Source organism: Scyliorhinus torazame, chromosome 22 (genome assembly GCF_047496885.1).
Source record: "Scyliorhinus torazame isolate Kashiwa2021f chromosome 22, sScyTor2.1, whole genome shotgun sequence".
Lineage (NCBI taxonomy): Eukaryota > Metazoa > Chordata > Chondrichthyes > Carcharhiniformes > Scyliorhinidae > Scyliorhinus > Scyliorhinus torazame.
The window spans coordinates 16,623,269-16,642,732 of NC_092728.1; the positions used below are offsets into that span (position 1 = coordinate 16,623,269).

The following is a 19,464-nucleotide window of genomic DNA, read 5'->3' on the forward strand; positions in this document are numbered from 1 at the left end:
CTTTACTCTGTATCTAACCCCGTGCTGTACCTGTCCTGGGTGTGTTTGATGGGGACAGTGTAGAGGGAGCTTTACTCTGTATCTAACCCCGTGCTGTACCTGTCCTGGGAGTGTTTGATGGGACAGTGTAGAGGGAGCTTTACTCTGTATCTAACCCCGTGCTGCACCTGTCCAGGGAGTGTTTGATGGGGACAGTGTAGAGGGAGCTTTACTCTGTGTCTAACCCGTGCTGTACCTGTCCTGGGAGTGTTTGATGGGACTGTGTAGAGGGAGCTTTACTCTGTATCTAACCCCGTGCTGTACCTGTCCTGGAAGTGTTTGATGGGACAGTGTAGGGGGAGTTTACTCTGTATCTAACCCAGTGCTGTACCTGTTCTGGGAGTGTTTGATGGGGAAGTGTAGAGGGAGCTTTACTCTGTATCGAACCCCGTGCTGTACCTGTCCTGGGAGTGTTTGATGGGGACAGTGTAGAGGAAGCTTTACTCTGTATCTAACCCCGTGGTGCACCTGTCCTGGGAGTGTTTGATGGGGACAGTGGAGAGGGAGCTTTACTCTGTATCTAACCCCGTGCTGCACCTGTCCTGGGAGTGTTTGATGGGGACAGTGGAGAGGGAGCTTTACTCTGTATCTAACCCCATGCTGTACCTGTCCTGGGAGTGTCTGAAGGGGACAGTGTAGAGGGAGCTTTACTCTGTATCTAACCCCGTGCTGTACCTGTCCTGGGAGTGTCTGATGGGGGAGTGTAGAGGGAGCTTTACTCTGTATCTAACCCCGTGCTGCACCTGTCCTGGGAGTGTTTGATGGGGACAGTGGAGAGAGAGCTTTACTCTGTATCTAACCCCATGCTGTACCTGTCCTGGGAGGGTTTGATGGGGACAGTGCAGAGGCAGCTTTACTCTGTATCTAACCCCGTGCTGTACCTGTCCTGGGTGTGTTTGATGGGGACAGTGTAGAGGGTGCTTTACACTGTATCTAACCCCGTGCTGTTCCTGTCCTGGGAGTGTTTGATGGGGACAGTGTAGAGAGAGCTTTACTCTGTATCTAACCCCGTGCTGTACCTGTCGTGGGAGTGTTTGATGGGGACAGTGTAGAGGGAACTTTACTCTGTATGTAACCTCGTGCTGTACCTGTCCTGGGAGTGTTTGATGGGGACAGTGTAGAGGGAGCTTTACTCTGTATCTAACCCCGTGCTGTACCTGTCCTGGGTGTGTTTGATGGGGACAGTGTAGAGGGTGCTTTACACTGTATCTAACCCCGTGCTGTTCCTGTCCTGGGAGTGTTTGATGGGGACAGTGTAGAGAGAGCTTTACTCTGTATCTAACCCCGTGCTGTACCTGTCCTGGGAGTGTTTGATGGGGACAGTGTAGAGGGAACTTTACTCTGTATGTAACCTCGTGCTGTACCTGTCCTGGGAGTGTTTGATGGGGACAGTGTAGAGGGAACTTTACTCTGTATGTAACCTCGTGCCGTTCCTGTCCTGGGAGTGTTTGATGGGGACAGTGTAGAGGGAGCTTTACTCTGTATCTAACCCCGTGCTGTACCTGTCCTGGGAGTGTTTGATGGGGACAGTGTAGAGGGAGCTTTACTCTGTATCTAACCCCGTGCTGTACCTGTCCTGGGAGTGTTTGATGGGGACAGTGTAGAGGGAGCTTTACTCTGTATCTAACCCCGTGCTGTACCTGTCCTGGGAGTGTTTGATGGGGACAGTGTAGAGGGAGCTTTACTCTGTATCGAACCCGTGCTGTATGTGGTGGTGTGTATTAGGGGTAATACGGTACACCATGAATGCCGAGAAGCCATTGGAGGACAGATGCTGGGTCCCGATTGGATCTGCCGCCTACTGGGCTCCACCCAGATAGGCGGGGTATAAGAACCTGGGTTTACTCCCCGCAGCTGCATTCTGTGACTGAGCTGCTGGGGAACGAGTCTGAACAAGTCTGCTCAATAAAGCCTCGATTGAAGTTCTCTACGTCTCGCCTCGATCGATGGTGCTACAATTTATTGAGCTGACTGAAAAAGGAATATGGAGCTCCGGATCGCCCCGGAGTGCCTGCGAATCGGCCCCCAAGCAGCTAACGCAACATCGGCGTTTAAACACTGGCTGGCGTGCTTTGAGGGGTACCTCCGAACGGCCCCCAGCAGACCAATGGAAGACCAGAAGATGCAGGTCCTGCATTCCAGGGTGAGTCCCGAAATCTACTCACTCATCGAGGGCGCGGAAGAATTCCCAACGGTGCTCAACTTGCTGAAGGAGATCTACATTAGGCCCGTCAACCAGGTCTACTCACGCTACCAGCGCGTGACGAGACGACAAATCCCCGTGGAGTCGCTGGACGAATTCTTCAATGCTCTAACGATCCTGGGACGAAACTGCGACTGCCCAGCGGTTACGGCGAACGAACATACGGACCTCCTGATCAGAGACACTGACGTAGCAGGTTTGGCATCGTCGCAAATTCGCCAGAGACCTTTAGAGAAAGACTCTCTCGGACTCACAGAGGCACGGGCCCTCGCAGCCTCCCTCGACGTGGCCTCCCAAAACGCCCGCGCCTATGCCCCCGACCGCACTACAGCCCCTTGGGCTCCGTGGACCTCCGCCGCGACCGACCCCCCGGCACCCCGCACCCTTCCGCAAGCGTGCGCGGCCAGAACCCCAGACCACCCGGGGGGGCCCCGCTGCTACTTTTGCGGGCAGCCGAAACACCCCCGCCAGCGCTGCCCTGCCCGCTCGGCCACCTGCAAAAGCTGCGGCAAAAAGGGGCACTACGCAGCGGTGTGCCAGTCCCGTGGGGTCGCCGCTATCTCCGGGGAACAAACGGGACCACGGGCTCAACTCCCCCAGCGACCCACGGGCGGCGAACGGGCGCCGCCATTTTGGACCCCGGACACCACGAGGGGGGGAGAGGCGCCGCCATCTTCCTACCCACGGGCCGCGTGCGATCCATGGGAGCGGCCATTTTGTCCACCCCCGGCCGCGTGCGATCCATGGACGCCGCCATCTTGGCTGACAGGCAAGGACCCCAGCGTGGACGGCTCCACACTGCCTGAAGATAACGATCTGATGCACCAACCACGTTTGGCATCGGTGACCCTCGACCAGTCACGGCCCCGGACGCTCCAGACGACAACGACAAAGGTGCTGGTGAACGGACACGAGACGCCCTGTCTGATCAACTCGGGGAGCGCGGAGAGTTTTATTCACCCGGAAACGGTAAGACGCTGTTCCCTTGTAATTCGGCCAAGCACCCAAAAAATCTCCTGGCGGCGGGGTCCCACTCCGTTGCAATCAAAGGGTTCTGCATCGCAAACCTAACGGTGCAGGGGAGAGAGTTTAAAAATTACCGGCTGTATGTCCTTCCCCACCTCTGCGCTCCCACCCTCCTGGGGTTGGACTTCCAATGCAACCTCCAGAGCTTAACATTCAAATTTGGCGGCCCAATACCCCCACTGACTATCTGCGGCCTCGCGACCCTCAAGGTCGAACCGCCCTCCTTGTTTGCGAACCTCACCCCGGATTGCAAACCCGTCGCCACAAGGAGCAGACGGTACAGCGCCCAGGACCGGACGTTTATCAGGTCCGAAGTACAGTGGCTGCTGAAGGAAGGCATAATCCAGGCCAACCAAGCGGGCAGACCCGTGGCCTTTTTCTCCCGGACCCACCACGCTTCAGAAATTCGCCACTCCTCAGTAGAAAAGGAGGCCCAAGCCATAGTGGAAGCTGTGCGACATTGGAGGCATTACCTGGCCGGTAGGAGATTCACTCTCCTCACTGACCAACGGTCGGTAGCCTTCATGTTCGATAATGCACAGCGGGGCAAGATAAAAAACGACAAGATCCTGCGGTGGAGGATCGAGCTCTCCACCTACAACTATGAGATCTTGTACCGGCCCGGAAAGCTGAACGAGCCGTCCGATGCCCTATCCCGCGGCACATGTGCCAATGCACAAGAGGACCGCCTCCGAGCCCTCCACGAGGACCTCTGCCACCCGGGGGTCACTCGCTTCTACCACTTTATAAAGGCTCGCAACCTCCCTTACTCCGTCGAGGACGTCCGAACAGTCACCAGGAACTGCCAAATCTGCGCAGAATGCAAACCGCATTTTTTCAGGCCAGATAGAGCGCACCTGATAAAGGCTTCCCGTCCCTTTGAACGCCTCAGTCTGGATTTCAAAGGCCCCCTCCCCTCCACCGATCGCAACATGTACTTTCTTAACGTCGTTGACGAATACTCCCGCTTCCCCTTCGCCATCCCCTGCCCCGACATGACCGCGGCCACGGTCATTAAAGCCCTCTGCACCATCTTTACCCTGTTCGGTTTCCCCGCCTACATCCATAGCGACAGGGGGTCCTCCTTCATGAATGACGAGCTGCCTCAATTCCTGCTCAGCAAGGGCATAGCCTCGAGCAGGACGACCAGCTACAACCCCCGGGGGAACGGGCAGGTAGAGAGGGAGAACGGAACGGTCTGGAAGACCGTCCTACTGGCCCTACGGTCTAGGAGTCTCCCAACTTCCCGCTGGCAGGAAGTCCTCCCGGATGCCCTTCATTCTATCCGGTCGCTGCTGTGCACCACCACTAACCAAACGCCGCACGAGCGCCTCCTTGTCTTCCCTAGGAAGTCCGCTTCTGGAACGTCACTTCCGACCTGGCTGGCAGCCCCGGGACCCATCCTGCTCCGGAAACATGTGCGGGCGCACAAATCAGACCCGCTGGTGGAAAAGGTAATCTACTCCACGCCAACCCGCAGTCCGCCTACGTGGCGTTCCCAGACGGCCGACAGGACACGGTCTCTCTGCGGGACCTGGCGCCCGCCGGAGCTCCCCACCCCCCCCCAACACAAATCACCTCCCCCTCACTCCCGCCGGTGCACCCCACAGCCACCCCCTTCCCGGGGGGATCGGTTCTCCTCCCAGGCCCGTCCAGGAGTAAGGAAACAGAGAGGGACAGCGCGATGCTCCCAGAGTCGACCGGACCCGAGCCAGCACCACCACCACCACCACCACCCGGGCTGAGACGATCGGAGAGGGCGACCAGAGCACCATCTCGACTCATCGAGTCGACTTAAGGGGCGAAATTCTCCCGAAACGGCGCGATGTCCACCGACTGGCGCCCAAAACGGCGCCAATCAGACGGGCATCGCGCCGCCCCAAAGGTGCGGAATGCTCCACATCTTTGGGGGCCGAGCCCCAACATTGAGGGGCTAGGCCGACGCCGGAGGGCACAGCCTCGAGCAGGACGACCAGCTACAACCCCCGGGGGAACGGGCAGGTAGAGAGGGAAACGGCCTTTGTTGCCCCGCCAGCTGGTGCGGAAATGACATCTCCGGGAGGCGCATGCGCGGGAGCGTCAGCGGCCGCTGTCAGTTTCCCGCGCATGCGCAGTGGAGGGAGTCTCTTCCACCTCCGCCATGGTGGAGGCCGTGGCGGAGGCGGAAGGGAAAGAGTGCCCCCACGGCACAGGCCCGCCCGCGGATCGGTGGGCCCCGATCGCGGGCCAGGCCACCGTGGGGGCACCCCCCGGGGCCAGATCGCCCCGCGCCCCCCCCAGGACCCCGGAGCCCGCCCACGCCGCCTTGTCCCGCCGTTCAAAAGGTGGTTTAATCCACGCCGGCGGGACAGGCAATTTATCGGCGGGACGTCGGCCCATCCGGGCCGGAGAATCCAGCGGGGGGGCCGCCAACTGGCGCGGCCCGATTCCCGCCCCCGCCGAATATCCGGTGCCGGAGACTTCGGCAACCGGTGGGGGCGGGATTCACGCCAGCCCCCGGCGATTCTCCAACCCGGCGGGGGGTCGGAGAATGACGCCCAGATGTATATAATTCAGTGGCCCAGTAAAGCGGCATTGTTGTATATAGTTCAATGGTTAAGGCACCGACCCTGTAAACCCCGACCACCATACCACCCACCACCCAGCAGGGTTCTTTTTTAACAAGGGGAGAATGTGGTGGAATGTATTAGGGGTAATACGGTACACCATGAATGCTGAGGAGCTATTGGAGGACAGATGCTGGGTCCCGATTGGATCTGCCGCCTACTGGGCTCCACCCAGATAGGCGGGGTATAAGAGCCTGGGTTTACTCCCCGCAGCTGCATTCTGTGACTGAGCTGCTGGGGAATGAGTCTGAACAAGTCTGCTCAATAAAGCCTCGATTGAAGTTCTCTACGTCTCGCATCGTGTGTGATCGATGGTGCTACACTGTACCTGTCCTGGGAGTGTTTGATGGGGACAGTGTAGAGGGAGCTTTACTCTGTATCTAATCCCGTGCTGTACCTCTCCTGGGAGTGTTTGATGGGGACAGTGTAGAGGGAGCTTTACTCTGTATCTAACCCCGTGCTGTACCTGTCCTGGGAGTGTTTGATGGGGACAGTGTAGAGGGAGCTTTACTCTGTATCTAACCCCGTGCTGTACCTGTCCTGGGGGTGTTTGATGGGGACAGTGTAGAGGGAGCTTTACTCTGTATCTAACCCCGTGCTGTACCTGTCCTGGGAGTGTTTGATGGGGACAGTGTAGAGGGAGCTTTACTCTGTATCTAACCCCGTGCTGTACCTGTCCTGGGAGTGTTTGATGGGGACAGTGTAGAGGGAGCTTTACTCTGTATCTAACCCCGTGCTGTACCTGTCCTGGGGGTGTTTGATGGGGACAGTGTAGAGGGAGCTTTACTCTGTATCTAACCCAGTGCTGTACCTGTCCTGGGAGTGTTTGATGGGGACAGTGTAGAGGGAGTTTTACTCTGTATCTAATCCCGTGCTGTACCTGTCCTGGGAGTGTTTGATGGGGACAGTGTAGAGGGAGCTTTACTCTGTATCTAACCCCGTGCTGTACCTGTCCTGGGGGTGTTTGATGGGGACAGTGTAGAGGGAGCTTTACTCTGTATCTAACCCCATGCTGTACCTGTCCTGGGGTTGTTTGATGGGGACAGTGTAGAGGGAGCTTTACTCTGTATCTAACCCCGTGCTGTACCTGTCCTGGGAGTGTTTGATGGGGACAGTGTAGAGGGAGCTTTACTCTGTATCTAATCCCGTGCTGTACCTGTCCTGGGAGTGTTTGATGGGGACAGTGTAGAGGGAGCTTTACTCTGTATCTAACCCCATGCTGTACCTGTCCTGGGAGTGTTTGATGGGGACAGTGTAGAGGGAGCTTCACTTTGTATCTAACCCCGTGCTGTACCTGTCCGGGGAGTGTTAGAACATAGAACATAGAACATTACAGCGCAGTACAGGCCCTTCGGCCCTCGATGTTGCGCCGACCTGTGAAACCACTCTAAAGCCCATCTACACTATTCCCTTATCGTCCATATGTCTATCCAATGACCATTTGAATGCCCTTAGTGTTGGCGAGTCCACTACTCTTGCAAGCAGGGCATTCCACGCCCTTACTACTCTCTGAGTGAAGAACCTACCTCTGACATCTGTCTTTTATCTATCTCCCCTCAATTTAAAGCTATGTCCCCTTGTGCTAGACATCACCGTCCGAGGAAAAAGGCTCTCACTGTCCACCCTATCTAATCCTCTGATCATCTTGTATGCCTCTATTCAGTCACCTCTTAACCTTCTTCTCTCTAACGAAAACAGCCTCAAGTCCTTCAGCCTTTCCTCATAAGATCTTGCCTCCATACCAGGCAACATTCTGGTAAATCTCCTCTGCACCCTTTCCAATGCTTCCACATCCTTCCTATAATGCGGCGACCAGAATTGCACGCAATACTCCAAATGCGGCTGCACCAGAGTTTTGTACAGCTGTAACATGACCTCGTGGCTCCGAAACTCAATCACTCTACCAATAAGAGCTAACACACCGTACGCCTTTTTAACAACCCTCTCAACCTGGGTGGCAACTTTCAGGGATCTATATACATGGACACCGAGATCTCTCTGCTCATCCACACTGCCAAGAATCTTACCATTAGCCCAGTACTCTGTCTTCCTGTTATTCCTTCCAAAATGAATCACCTCACACTTTTCTGCATTAAACTCCATTTGCCACCTCTCAGCCCAACGCTGCAGCTTATCTATGTCTCTCTGTAACTTGTAACATCCGTCCGCACCGTCCACAACTCCACCGACTTTAGTGTCATCTGCAAATTTACTCACCCATCCTTCTACACCCTCCTCCAGGTCATTTATGGAAATGACAAACAGCAGTGGCCCCAAAACAGATCCTTGTGGTACACCACTAGTAACTGGACTCCAGTCTGAACATTTCCCATCAACCACCACCCTTTGTCTTCTTCCAGCTAGCCAATTTCTGATCCAAACTGCTAAATCACCCTGAATCCCATGCCTCCGTAATTTCTGCAGTAGCCTACCGTGGGGAACCTTATCAAATGCTTTACTGAAATCCATATACACCGCATCAACTGCTTTACCCTCATCCACCTGTTTGGTCACCTTCTCAAAGAACTCAATAAGGTTGGTGAGGCACGACCTACCCTTCACAAAACCGTGTTGACTATCTCTAATCAAATTATTCCTTTCCAGATGATTATACATCCTATCTCTTGAAAACCTTTCCAAGATTTTGCCCACAACAGAAGTAAGGCTCTCTGGTCATTAGTTACCGGGGTTGTCTCTACTCCCCTTCTTGAACAAGGGGACAACATTTGCTATCCTCCAGTCTTCTAGCACTATTCCTGTAGACAACGATGACATAAAGATCAAAGCCAAAGTCTCAGCAATCTCCTCCCTAGCTTCCTAGAGAATCCAGAATAAATCCCATCCGGCCCAGGGGACTTATCTATTTTCACATATTTGATGGGGACAGTGTAGAGGGAGTTTACTCTGTATCTAACCCCATGTTGTACCTGTCCTAGGAGTGTTTGATGGGGACAGTGTAGAGGGAGCTTTACTCTGTGTCTAACCCCGTGCTGTACCTGTCCTGGGACTGTTTGATGGGGACAGTGTAGAGGGAGCTTTACTCTGTATCTAACCCCGTGCTGTACCTGTCCTGGGAGTGTTGGATGGGGACAGCGTAGAGGGAGCTTTACTCTGTATCTAACCCTGTGCTGTACCTGTCCTGGGAGTGTTTGATGGGGACAGCGTAGAGGGAGCTTTACTCTGTATCTAACCCCGTGCTGTACCTGTCCTGGGAGTGTTGGATGGGGACAGCGTAGAGGGAACTTTACCCTGTATCTAACCCCGTGCTGTACCAGTCCTGGGAGTGTTTGATGGGGACAGTGTAGAGGGAGCTTTACTCTGTATCTAACCCCGTGCTGTCCCTGTCCTGGGAGTGTTTGATGGGGACAGTGTAGAGGGAGCTTTACTCTGTATCTAACCCCGTGCTGTCCCTGTCCTGGGAGTGTTTGATGGGAACAGTGTAGAGGGAGCTTTGCTCTGTATCTAACCCCATGCTGTGCCTGTCCTGGGAGTGTTTGATTGGACAGTGTAGAGGGAGCTTTACTCTGTATCTAACCCCGTGCTGTACCAGTCCTGGGAGTGTTTGATGGGGACAGTGTAGAGGGAGCTTTACTCTGTATCTAACCCCGTGCTGTCCCTGTCCTGGGAGTGTTTGATGGGAACAGTGTAGAGGGAGGTTTACTCTGTATCTAACCCCATGCTGTGCCTGTCCTGGGAGTGTTTGATTGGACAGTGTAGAGGGAGCTTTACTCTGTATCTAACCCCGTGCTGTACCTGTCCTGGGAGTGTTTGATGGGGGACAGTGTAGAGGGAGCTTTACTCTGTATCTAACCCAGTGCTGTACCTGTCCTGGGAGTGTTTGATGGGGACAGTGTAGGGGGAGCTTTACTCTGTATCTAACCCCGTGCTGTCCCTGTCCTGGGAGTGTTTGATGGGGGACAGTGTAGAGGGAGCTTTACTCTGCATCTAACAATTTTAGAACTGGAGGCCGTGTTTCGGGAACAGGAGGAGTCCTCGACCCAGAGGAACCGTGACCGTCCGAGTACGTTCGCGATGGAGACCGAGGAGGGATTTCACTTGGGGGAAATCGAGGGAGAAGAGGGCGCAGGCGCGGTGCACGTACCTGACAGCAGTATCGGGTCAGCGTCAGACGACTTGCGCACGTGGTCTGATTCTCCCGTCAGGGCGCTCTCGTCAATCTTCAGGTCATTGCCCTGGATGAGGATACCGTCAGCGGGGAGGAGGTCACCTGAGGGGGGTCACCAGAGGTCGCAGGTCAAAAGTCGATGGAAGGGCAGAGACCGGGCCCCAGCAGGTGACGTGACCCGGCCTGACCCGGCCCACCACCACCACACGCTCACCGCCCCAAACCCGCACAGCAGGATCCCACAGGTGGAAAATGTGGTTGCAGTTCCCCGGTGATGGAGACCCACGGACGGATATTAACCCCTGTTAATCCTCCATCATTGATATTGTTGGCACTAACTGGCTGGGGTCCATTTGATCAACATTCTGGGGGTTACCATTGATCAGAAGCTGAACTGGACCCAGCCACATAAATACTGTGGCTACCAGAGCAGGTCAGAGGCTGGGACTCCTGCGGAGAGTAACTCACCTCCTGACTCCCCCCAAAGCCTGTCCACCATCTGCAAGGACACAAGTCAGGATTTTCCTTGGGATTTTCCTTAACCCTATTTGCCAATGACTTTTCGTGACCTCTTCTAGCCCTCCTGACTCCTTGCTTAAGTTCCTTCCTACTTTCCTTATATTCCACCTGTGGACCTGAACACCTGGATCTGCCCAGCCTTTTAGCCCTGACAAATGCCTCCTTTTTCTTTTTGACGAGACCTACAATATCTCTCATTATCCAAGGTCCCCGAAATTTGCCGTATTTATCCTTCTTCCGCACAGGAACATGCCGGTCCTGAATTCCTTTCAACTGACACTTGAAAGCCTCCCACATGTCAGATGTTGATTTACCCTCAAACATCCGCCCCCAATCTAGGTTCTTCAGTTCCAGCCTAATATTGTTATAATTAGCCTTCCTCCAATTTAGCACATTCACCCTAGGACCACTCTTATCCTTGTCCACCAGCACTTTAAAACTTACTGAATTGTGGTCACTGTTCCCGAAATGCTCCCCTACTGAAACTTCTACCACCGGGCCGGGCTCATTCCCCAATACCAGGTTCAGTATAGCCCCTTCCCTAGTTGGACTGTCTACATATTGTTTTAAGAAGCCCTCCTGGATGCTCCTTACAAACTCTGCCCCATCCAGGCCCCTAGCACTAAGTGAGTCCCAGTCAATATTGGGGAAGTTGAAGTCTCCCATCACCACAACCCTGTTGTTTTTACTCTTTTCCAAAATCTGTCTACCTATCTGCTCCTCTATCTCCCGCTGGCTGTTGGGAGGCCTGTAGTAAACCCCCAACATTGTGACTGCACCCTTCTTATTCCTGATTCCTACCCATATAGCCTCACTGCCCTCTGAGGTGTCCTCCCGTAGTACAGCTGTGATAGTCTCAGTGGAGAAGATGAGGGGAAGGAGCGGGGTTAGCGTGGGATTAGGATGGAGGTGGAGTCCTTTAGGGGGTCCAGCCTGAGGGCCATGGTGACGGCGGCGCTCCCGATGGCACAGAGGAGGGTACAAGGAGAGCCCGGGGGTACAGGCCACGATTAGGGTGTGGAACCAGTGGAGGAGACACTTTACGATGGAGGGGATGTCGGTGCTGACCCCACTGTGTGAGAACCACGGGGTTATGCCGGGGGGGGGGGGGTGCGGAGGACGGCATGTATCGGAGGTGGAGAGAGGTGGGGGGGGGGGCTGGCGAGGGTGAGGGATCGATACCTGGAGGAGAGGTTTGCAAGTCTGGAAGAGCCGTGGGAGAGGGCGGGACTTCCGAAGGGAAGCAAGTTCAGGTATATACAAGCGAAGGATGGATTTTCCAAGTTGCCAGAATGTACCCTGTCGGAGCGGTTGCTGCTCCTGGATGTGGAAGGAGAGGGCAGGATTTGGGATATATACGGATGGCTGGGAGAGCAGGGGGTGGGGGGGCGGGGGGCGGGGGCGCAGTTGGTGAGGATTGAGGAGAAGTGGAGGGAGGTGTAGGAGGCGGTCAGAGAGGTTGGGAGTGTGGCGTGCGGCGATGCGCGCGGTGAATTCGACATCGACCCCAGGCCAAGTGCGGGCGAACCTACCGTACTTGATTTGGGCGATGTCGCCCACCATGATGTCGCCGACGGGGATGTTGAGCAGCTGGCCATTGCGCAGCACGGTGAACCTCTGCTCCATCTCGATGCGATTCTGCAGACCCCGGAACTGCTTCTCCTTGCTCCAGTCGTTGAAGGCCGTTACCAGGACCACGCACAGGACGGAGAGCAAAATGGCGGCCCCCTCGATCCAGCTGGACTTGGCCTCCCCCTGGTCTTCCATCTCGATTAAAGACTGGCCGCTGCAGACTGCAGAAGGGAAGGGGAAATGGTCAAGGCCGCTCCTGTCCGTCAAATAACTCTTATTACCCTGGCACGTTTCCCCGTCACTCCCCCCCCACACAACCCTCCCTCCCTTCGCCGCCACCCCCCTGCCTACCACCACAGACCCTCTCCTAACGGTTAGGAGAGTGAACTGGTTTGGCATTTTAATCAAGGTTTCCATTCTTGTGATGGAAGGGCCTTCAACAGCCAACTGCTGCACAGGAAGATCCCAGAGACCATTGAGGTAAAAACACGTCCAATCCACCTTTCAGCCCAACTTCTCCTCATTCAATCGTGGCCAGGGGACCTGATGCTCGATCAATGACTCCAGAAGCGAGATTGGATGACAATTGAAGGCTTTATTGGTCTAGGTGGTTCCCCCAGCAGTGCAGGTACAGAATGAAGCTGCTAGAGAGACACAGACTCTTATACTCCACCTTACTGGGCGGAACCAGCAGGCAGACGTCACCAATGATCTTCCTATCTCAGGTACCTCTGTTGAGTAATGGGTGAAGAGACATTGCAATTAGTTGTCTCATTTATGTTAAGTATCCATTAATTGACACTGATATGTAAAGGGGCTTCAGGTGGCCTCTGTCGGGTGATGTATAGTGAGAGTTTTGTGCAAAGGCTGTTGGAATGAAATAAATGTGTGTTGGTGAAAAAGGAACGAGAACTTTAGACTCTTCATATCACAGCAACTAAAACGTCGAACAATTGGTCGCAGAGGATGGTCGCTGTGTAAATGTGAAGGGTTGAAAGATACAACTTTTCCAGATCAAAGCAAGGAGTGAGTGAGAAAAGAAAAACAAAAAGGGATATGTGGCTGAACCCAGGATAAAGATGGCTGGATATGACTACCCCCCCTTATTTTCTGAAAGGGAATCGTACGACCAATGGAGAAGTGCAGTAGTTATGTGGACTAAGGTAACTGCTTTGGGAAAGAGAAAACAAGGTATGGCATTGGCTCTTTCTCTACCATATGGCAGTAAAATCCGAAACAAAGTGCTTTCTGAGCTGGAATTGGAAGAGTTAGACTCAGAAGGAGGTCTGGAGACTTTATTACATTATATGGATAAGATTTATCAGAAAGATGACTTGTTAAGTGCGTATGAAGCATGGTCGGATTTTGATAAGTTCCGGAAAATGGAGGCTATCTCCATGGAAGACTATATAATGGAATTTGACAGACTATATAAAAGGCTGCAGAAACACAACCTGGAATTTCCACAGTCTGTGTTGGCCTTTAAATTACTTGACTGTGCGAGAGTGAGCAACGTGGATAGGCTCCTGGTTTTGACAGGAGTTCAGTTTACTGATAAGGATACCTTATTCGAACAAATGACAAAAGCTTTACAAAAGTTTCTGGGGAAACATTCGATTCCGATGGCTCTGATGACCCAAATAGGTCAGCCTGCAATAAGGCAGAATATGGAAGATACACTACTAACAGGATGGCGAAATCGTATGGCTACGAACAGGGCTCAAGACTATAGAAGGAGACCGAGACAAGGAAATTATGAAGACAGAAACCCAGTTAGAACCTACAATAGGAAGATGAACCCCAGAAATGCACGGGGCATGATAAATCGATGTTTTCGATGTGACTCTCAATACCATTATGCTTACAACTGTCCAACTCGTTATGATAGAGTGTTTGAAGCGACACATGACACGGAAGAGTCAGAAGAGGAAAAAGATAGTGACCAGAAAGAAGGCATTGTCCTATTGACAAGCAGTTTTACGCCGGTAATGAGGGTGTTGGTTGCAGAATCCTTCAACTGTGCTGTATTGGACAGTGGCTGCACATCTACTGTGTGTGGAATTGACTGGTTAAAATGTTACCTGGGCCCTTTGAATGCTGAAAATCGTAACAAGGTTAAGGAATTTGAAAGTTCCATAAGTTTCAGGTTTGGGGATGATAATACTCTGAAGTCGCTGAAAGGAGTGGTGATCCCTTGCAATATTGCCGGAGTGAATCATTTCATTAGCACGGATGTTGTATCAAGTGAGATACCTTTGCTTCTGAGCAGACCGTCGATGAAGAAAGCACACATGAAACTGGATATGGAACAGGATAAGGCAACAGTTTTTGGAAAGTCGGTGGATTTACAATTTACACAGTCGGGATACTATTGTATTCCATTACTGACAAATAATATTTCAAGTAGAGTGGTTAAGGATGTGTTAATTGCAGTTGAAAATGGGACTTTAGCTGATAAAAAGCTTGTGGTATTGAAACTGCATAGGCAATTTGCACATCCGTCTCCTCGGAGGCTGAAAAATGTATTAAAGGATGCAGGGGTAAGGGATGATGACTATACTAAACTGATAGAACAGGTTAGTGACTGCTGTGAAGTTTGTAGGAAGTACAGAAGGACACCAGCACGACCGATAGTAACCCTACCTTTGGCCAGGGATTTTAACAACATTGTGGCCATGGACCTTAAGATCTGGGATAAAGCAAATAATATATTTATTTTGCATTTTGTAGATTTAGCAACCAGATTTAGTCAATCAACGATTGTACGAAGTAAAGAAAAGAGAGTAATTCTGGATCAAATTGTGGAAAAATGGATAGGGACAGGAATGGGTCCACTGGCAAAATTCCTTACGGACAAGGGGGGAGAATTTTCTAATGATGAGTTTAGGGATATGTATGAAAACATGAATATCAGAGTTATGAATACGGCTGCAGAAAGCCCATTTGGTAATGGTGTCTGTGAAATAAATCATGCTGTCATCGATGGATGGCATGCTTCGGAAAATTTTGGCAGATCGACCAAATTGCAGGCTAAATTCAGCTTTCGCATGGGCAGTACATGCAAAGAATTCATTGCAGATGGTTGGGGGCTATAGTCCTTATCAATTAGTGTTTGGTAGAAATCCTAACATTCCGTCCATTTTGGATGACCAGCCTCCAGCTTGGGAGGGGACTACAATTAGCTCTGCTTTTGCTGAACATTTAAATGCATTACATAGCAGTAGAAAATATTTTTTGGAAGCAGAAGTCTCTGAAAGAATTTGCAGAGCTTTAAGACATAACATACAGCCATCAGATGCCGTTTTTCAGCAAGGAGGCATGGTATACTATAAGAGAGACAATTCTAATGAATGGAAAGGCCCAGGGAAGATCATAGGCATAGATGGCAAAACAATTATTTTGCAACGTGGTAATCAAACTGTTAGGGTACATTCATCAAGGATAATGGGTACAGATTACAAATTTTCAAACTTAGACAGAGCAGACAGACATGACGAGGAACCAGAGTCATCTGGTACGCATGTTACAGAACTATGAGGACCAATTAACCGATATAGACAGGGTTTCTGTGGAGGAACACAACACTTCTGATGAATTAGAACAGGCCATTTTTCTGAAAGGGCAACTGCCAAAAGTTGGTACAAAAGTGACATACTTGCCTGAAGGGTCTAGTCAATGGAAGGATGCAACTGTTATTAGTAGAGCAGGGAAGGCCACTGGAAAGTATAAACATTGGTTGAACATACAGCATTCAGGGGAAGGAGTCAAGACAATGGATTGGGAAAACAAAGTTCAAAAATGGAGGGCACAGAAATGCAGTGCCAGTTCAGATAGTACATTGGATAGTGAACAGGTCCGCAGGAAAAGGTCGAGAACTGTTGAAAGGACATCCCACAGCAGAAGGGAAAGATCAAGCAGTAGCAGTACAGAACGAGATACCAGGCGGGAGAGGGACGTAGTTTATCAAGATCTCGGAACATGAGTAAGACTACGAATACTAATAGGAGTAGAAGCCCACATGCACGTGAGATTTTGGTGGCTTCAAAATAAATTAGATGAAAAAGTTATCAAAGAAGCTAAACAGCAAGAATTGCATAGTTGGAGTGAATTTGGGGTATACACAGAAGTACCGGATAGGGGACAAAGAGCTCTGTCCCACAGATGGATTTACACTGAAAAGGTTCTTCCGGATTGAACTTATAAGGCAAAGGCCAGGCTTGTGGCAAGGGGATTTGAAGAAAGCTTAGAAGATCAGGATTTAAGGGTAGATTCAACTCCAGCAGGAAAGGTTATTTTAAAGATCTTCTTGGCTCCATTAGCCACAAAGGCATGGGAATGCAAATCTATCGATATAAAAGCTGCCTTTTTGCAGGGGCTCCAGAGAGACATTTTTCTCTGTCCTAAAGAAGCAGCTAACATAGAAGGGGTACTCTGGAAGTTGAACAAATGTGTATATGGATTAAATGATGCATCTAGAGTCTGGTATTTTTCGGTAAGGTCAGTTTTGTTAAAGTTAGGCTGTTGCCAGTTGAAAGCAGATCCTGCAATGTTTTACTGGCACTGTAAAGGAAATCTTTCTGGCGTTTTTATGATGCATGTCGATGATTTTTTGTGGGGTGGGACTAGTGATTTTGAAGCTATTGTAATCTCTGGTTTGAGGAAAGAATTCACGGTTGGAAGTCAGGCTTCCGGTGCATTTAAATATATTGGACTGGAAATTGGACAGACTAAGTTAGGGGCAGCTTTACGTCAGCAATCTTATTTGGAAAGCATTAGCCCAATAGCAATTAGTCGTGGCCGAGTTTCACAAAAAGACACAATGGTTTCAAAGATAGAAAAAGAGCAACTGCGAAGTTTAATTGGACAACTGAACTGGTTAGGTAGACAGACTAGACTGGACGTGAGTTTTGATGTCTTAGAGTTGAGTACAAAAATGAATGATCCCAAAGTGGAAGACATAATAAGAGCAAATAAAACGTTGGCCAAACTAAAAATGCAGGTGTGTGTTTTGAAGTTCCCGGTTTTAGGTGACCTTAGGCACTTGAAATTCATAGCTTATAGAGATGCGTCCTACGCAAATTTATGTGATGGTGTTTCAAGCGCAGGAGGTTTTATAATTTTCTTTTTGGGGAACAATGGTAAATGTTGCCCGCTTGTGTGGGAAACAAAGAAAATAAGGAGAGTGGTAAAAAGCACTTTGGCTGCTGAGACATTAAGCCTTGTAGAGGCGGTGGATATGGCCTTTTATATAAGTATGATATTGACAGAAATTTTGGGATTAGGGGATTTGGGTAATATACCTGTTGACTGTCACATTGACAATAAATCCCTGTGGGAAAATGTGCACGCTACAAAAAGTGTCAATGAAAAGAGGTTACGGATAGACATCGCAAGTTTGAAGCAGATGTTGGACAGAGGGGAAATAACAAAAATTAAATGGGTCGACAGGAGCTATCAACTGTCAGACTGTTTTACGAAAAGAGGGGCGAGTTCACAGAAACTTTTGGATATTGTTAATGAAGGGCGCTTGTTTCAGTGACTGTTTTTTTTTTTCTTTCTCGTCCAAACAAAAAAAAAAGGGGGGGAAAATCATGTGTGTGTTTTTGAGTTTCTTGACATTTTGTTTTCACCTAATTTTTTTTTTCTCCAAGGAAGGGAAGACTGTTGAGTAATGGGTTAAGAGACATTGCAATTAGTTGTCTCATTTATGTTAAGTATCCATGAATTGACACTGATATGTAAAGGGGCTTCAGGTGGCCTCTGTCGGGTGATGTATAGTGAGAGTTTTGGGCAAAGGCTGTTGGAAGGAAATAAATGTGTGTTTGTGATAAAGGAACAGAACTTTAGACTCTTCATATCACAGCAACTAAAACGTCTAACATCCCACACCAATGATCTTACAACCTCAACCTAGGTACCGTAATACCCCGAATACCAACTACCACATTCACCCCCTGTTAAAAAAAAGAGTCCAGCGGGGGTGGTGGTCCCGCGTCATACAGTGGTAGAGGTTATGGTGGTACCCGTCGGTGGTACAGTGTTTTGCCTTATTACATGTCACAATTATTTACAGTATTCATTTTACATGTACATATCAGAATGAAGCAAGTAGTCGATCGGGGGCCCTGGACGGCCTCTGTGATCGTTGCAGTTTCGGCGGTGATGCAGGCGCCGGCTCGGGCATCCGTGCCTCCGCGAGCGTGACTTCTGCTTTTTCGGTAGCTTCATCACCCTTGGGTGGGGCCAGTGGAAGAACCGATCCACCTGGGAAGGGGGCAGCCATGGGGTGCGCCGGTGGGAGGGAGGGTGGGGTAGGTGGGGGGGGTGTGTGGGTGGGGATCCAACGGGCGCCAGGTCCCGTAGGGAGACCATATCCTGCCGGCCGTCGGGGTACGCCACTGAGGGTTAGCGTGAAGGAGGTGGACCCTCTCTACCAATGGGTCCGACTTGTGCGCCCACACATGTTTGCGGAGCAGAATGGGTCCAGGAGCTGCCAGCCAGGTTGGGAGCGAGGTCCCGGAGGAGGACTTCCTAGGGAAGACAAGGAGACGTTCATGAGGTTTTGTTTGTCGTGGTACACAGTGGTGATCGGATGGAGTGGACTGCATCGGGAAGGACCTCGTGCCAGCGGGAGACATTTCTGGACCGTAGGGCCAGTAGGACGGTCTTCCAGACCGTTCCGTTCTCCCTCTCTACCCGTCCGTTTCCCCGGGGGTTATAACTGGTCGTCCTGCTCGAGGCAATGCCCTTGCTGAGCAGGAACTGACGCAGTTCATCGCTCATGAAGGAGGGCCCCTATCGCAGTGGATGTAGGCGGGGAAACCGAACAGGGTAAAGATACTGTGGAGGGCTTTTATGACGGTGGCTGCGGTCATGTCGGGGCAGGGGAAGACGAATGGGAACCGGGAGTACTCGTCAATCACGTTCAGGAAGTACGTGTTGCGGTCGGTGGAGGGGAGGGGCCCTTTGAAGTCCATACTGAGGCGTTCAAAGGGAATGGAAGCCTTTATCAGGTGCGCTTTCTCTGGCCGGTAGACGTGCGGCTTGCACTCCGCGCAGATTTGGCAGTCCCTGGTGGCGGTCCTGACCTCCTCGAGGGAGTAGGGCAGGTTGCGGGTCTTGATAAAATGGAAGAATCGAATGACCCCCGGGTGGCAGAGGTCCTCATGGAGGGCCCAGAGTCGGTTCACTTGTGCGTTGGCACATGTGCCGCGGGACAGGGCGTCAGGAGGCTCGTTTAGCTTCCCAGGACGGTACAAGATCTCATAGTTGTAGGTGGAGAGCTCGATCCTCCACCGTAAGATCTTATCATTATTTATCTTGCCCCGCTGTGCATTATCGAACATGAAAACTACCGACCGTTGGTCAGTGAG

The 19,464-nt window shown here is 51.4% G+C and overlaps 1 protein-coding gene across 1 annotated transcript in view; it reads right to left on the reverse strand.

Annotated features, from left to right (window-relative positions):
* The window catches only part of atp2b4 (ATPase plasma membrane Ca2+ transporting 4), a 386,143-nt gene that overhangs the window by 26,549 nt on the left and 340,130 nt on the right, over positions 1 to 19,464 (reverse strand). Inside the window, 2 exon segments of the mRNA XM_072489019.1 lie at positions 9,977 to 10,102; positions 12,052 to 12,286. Coding sequence (XP_072345120.1) covers positions 9,977 to 10,102; positions 12,052 to 12,286 — 361 coding nt within the window.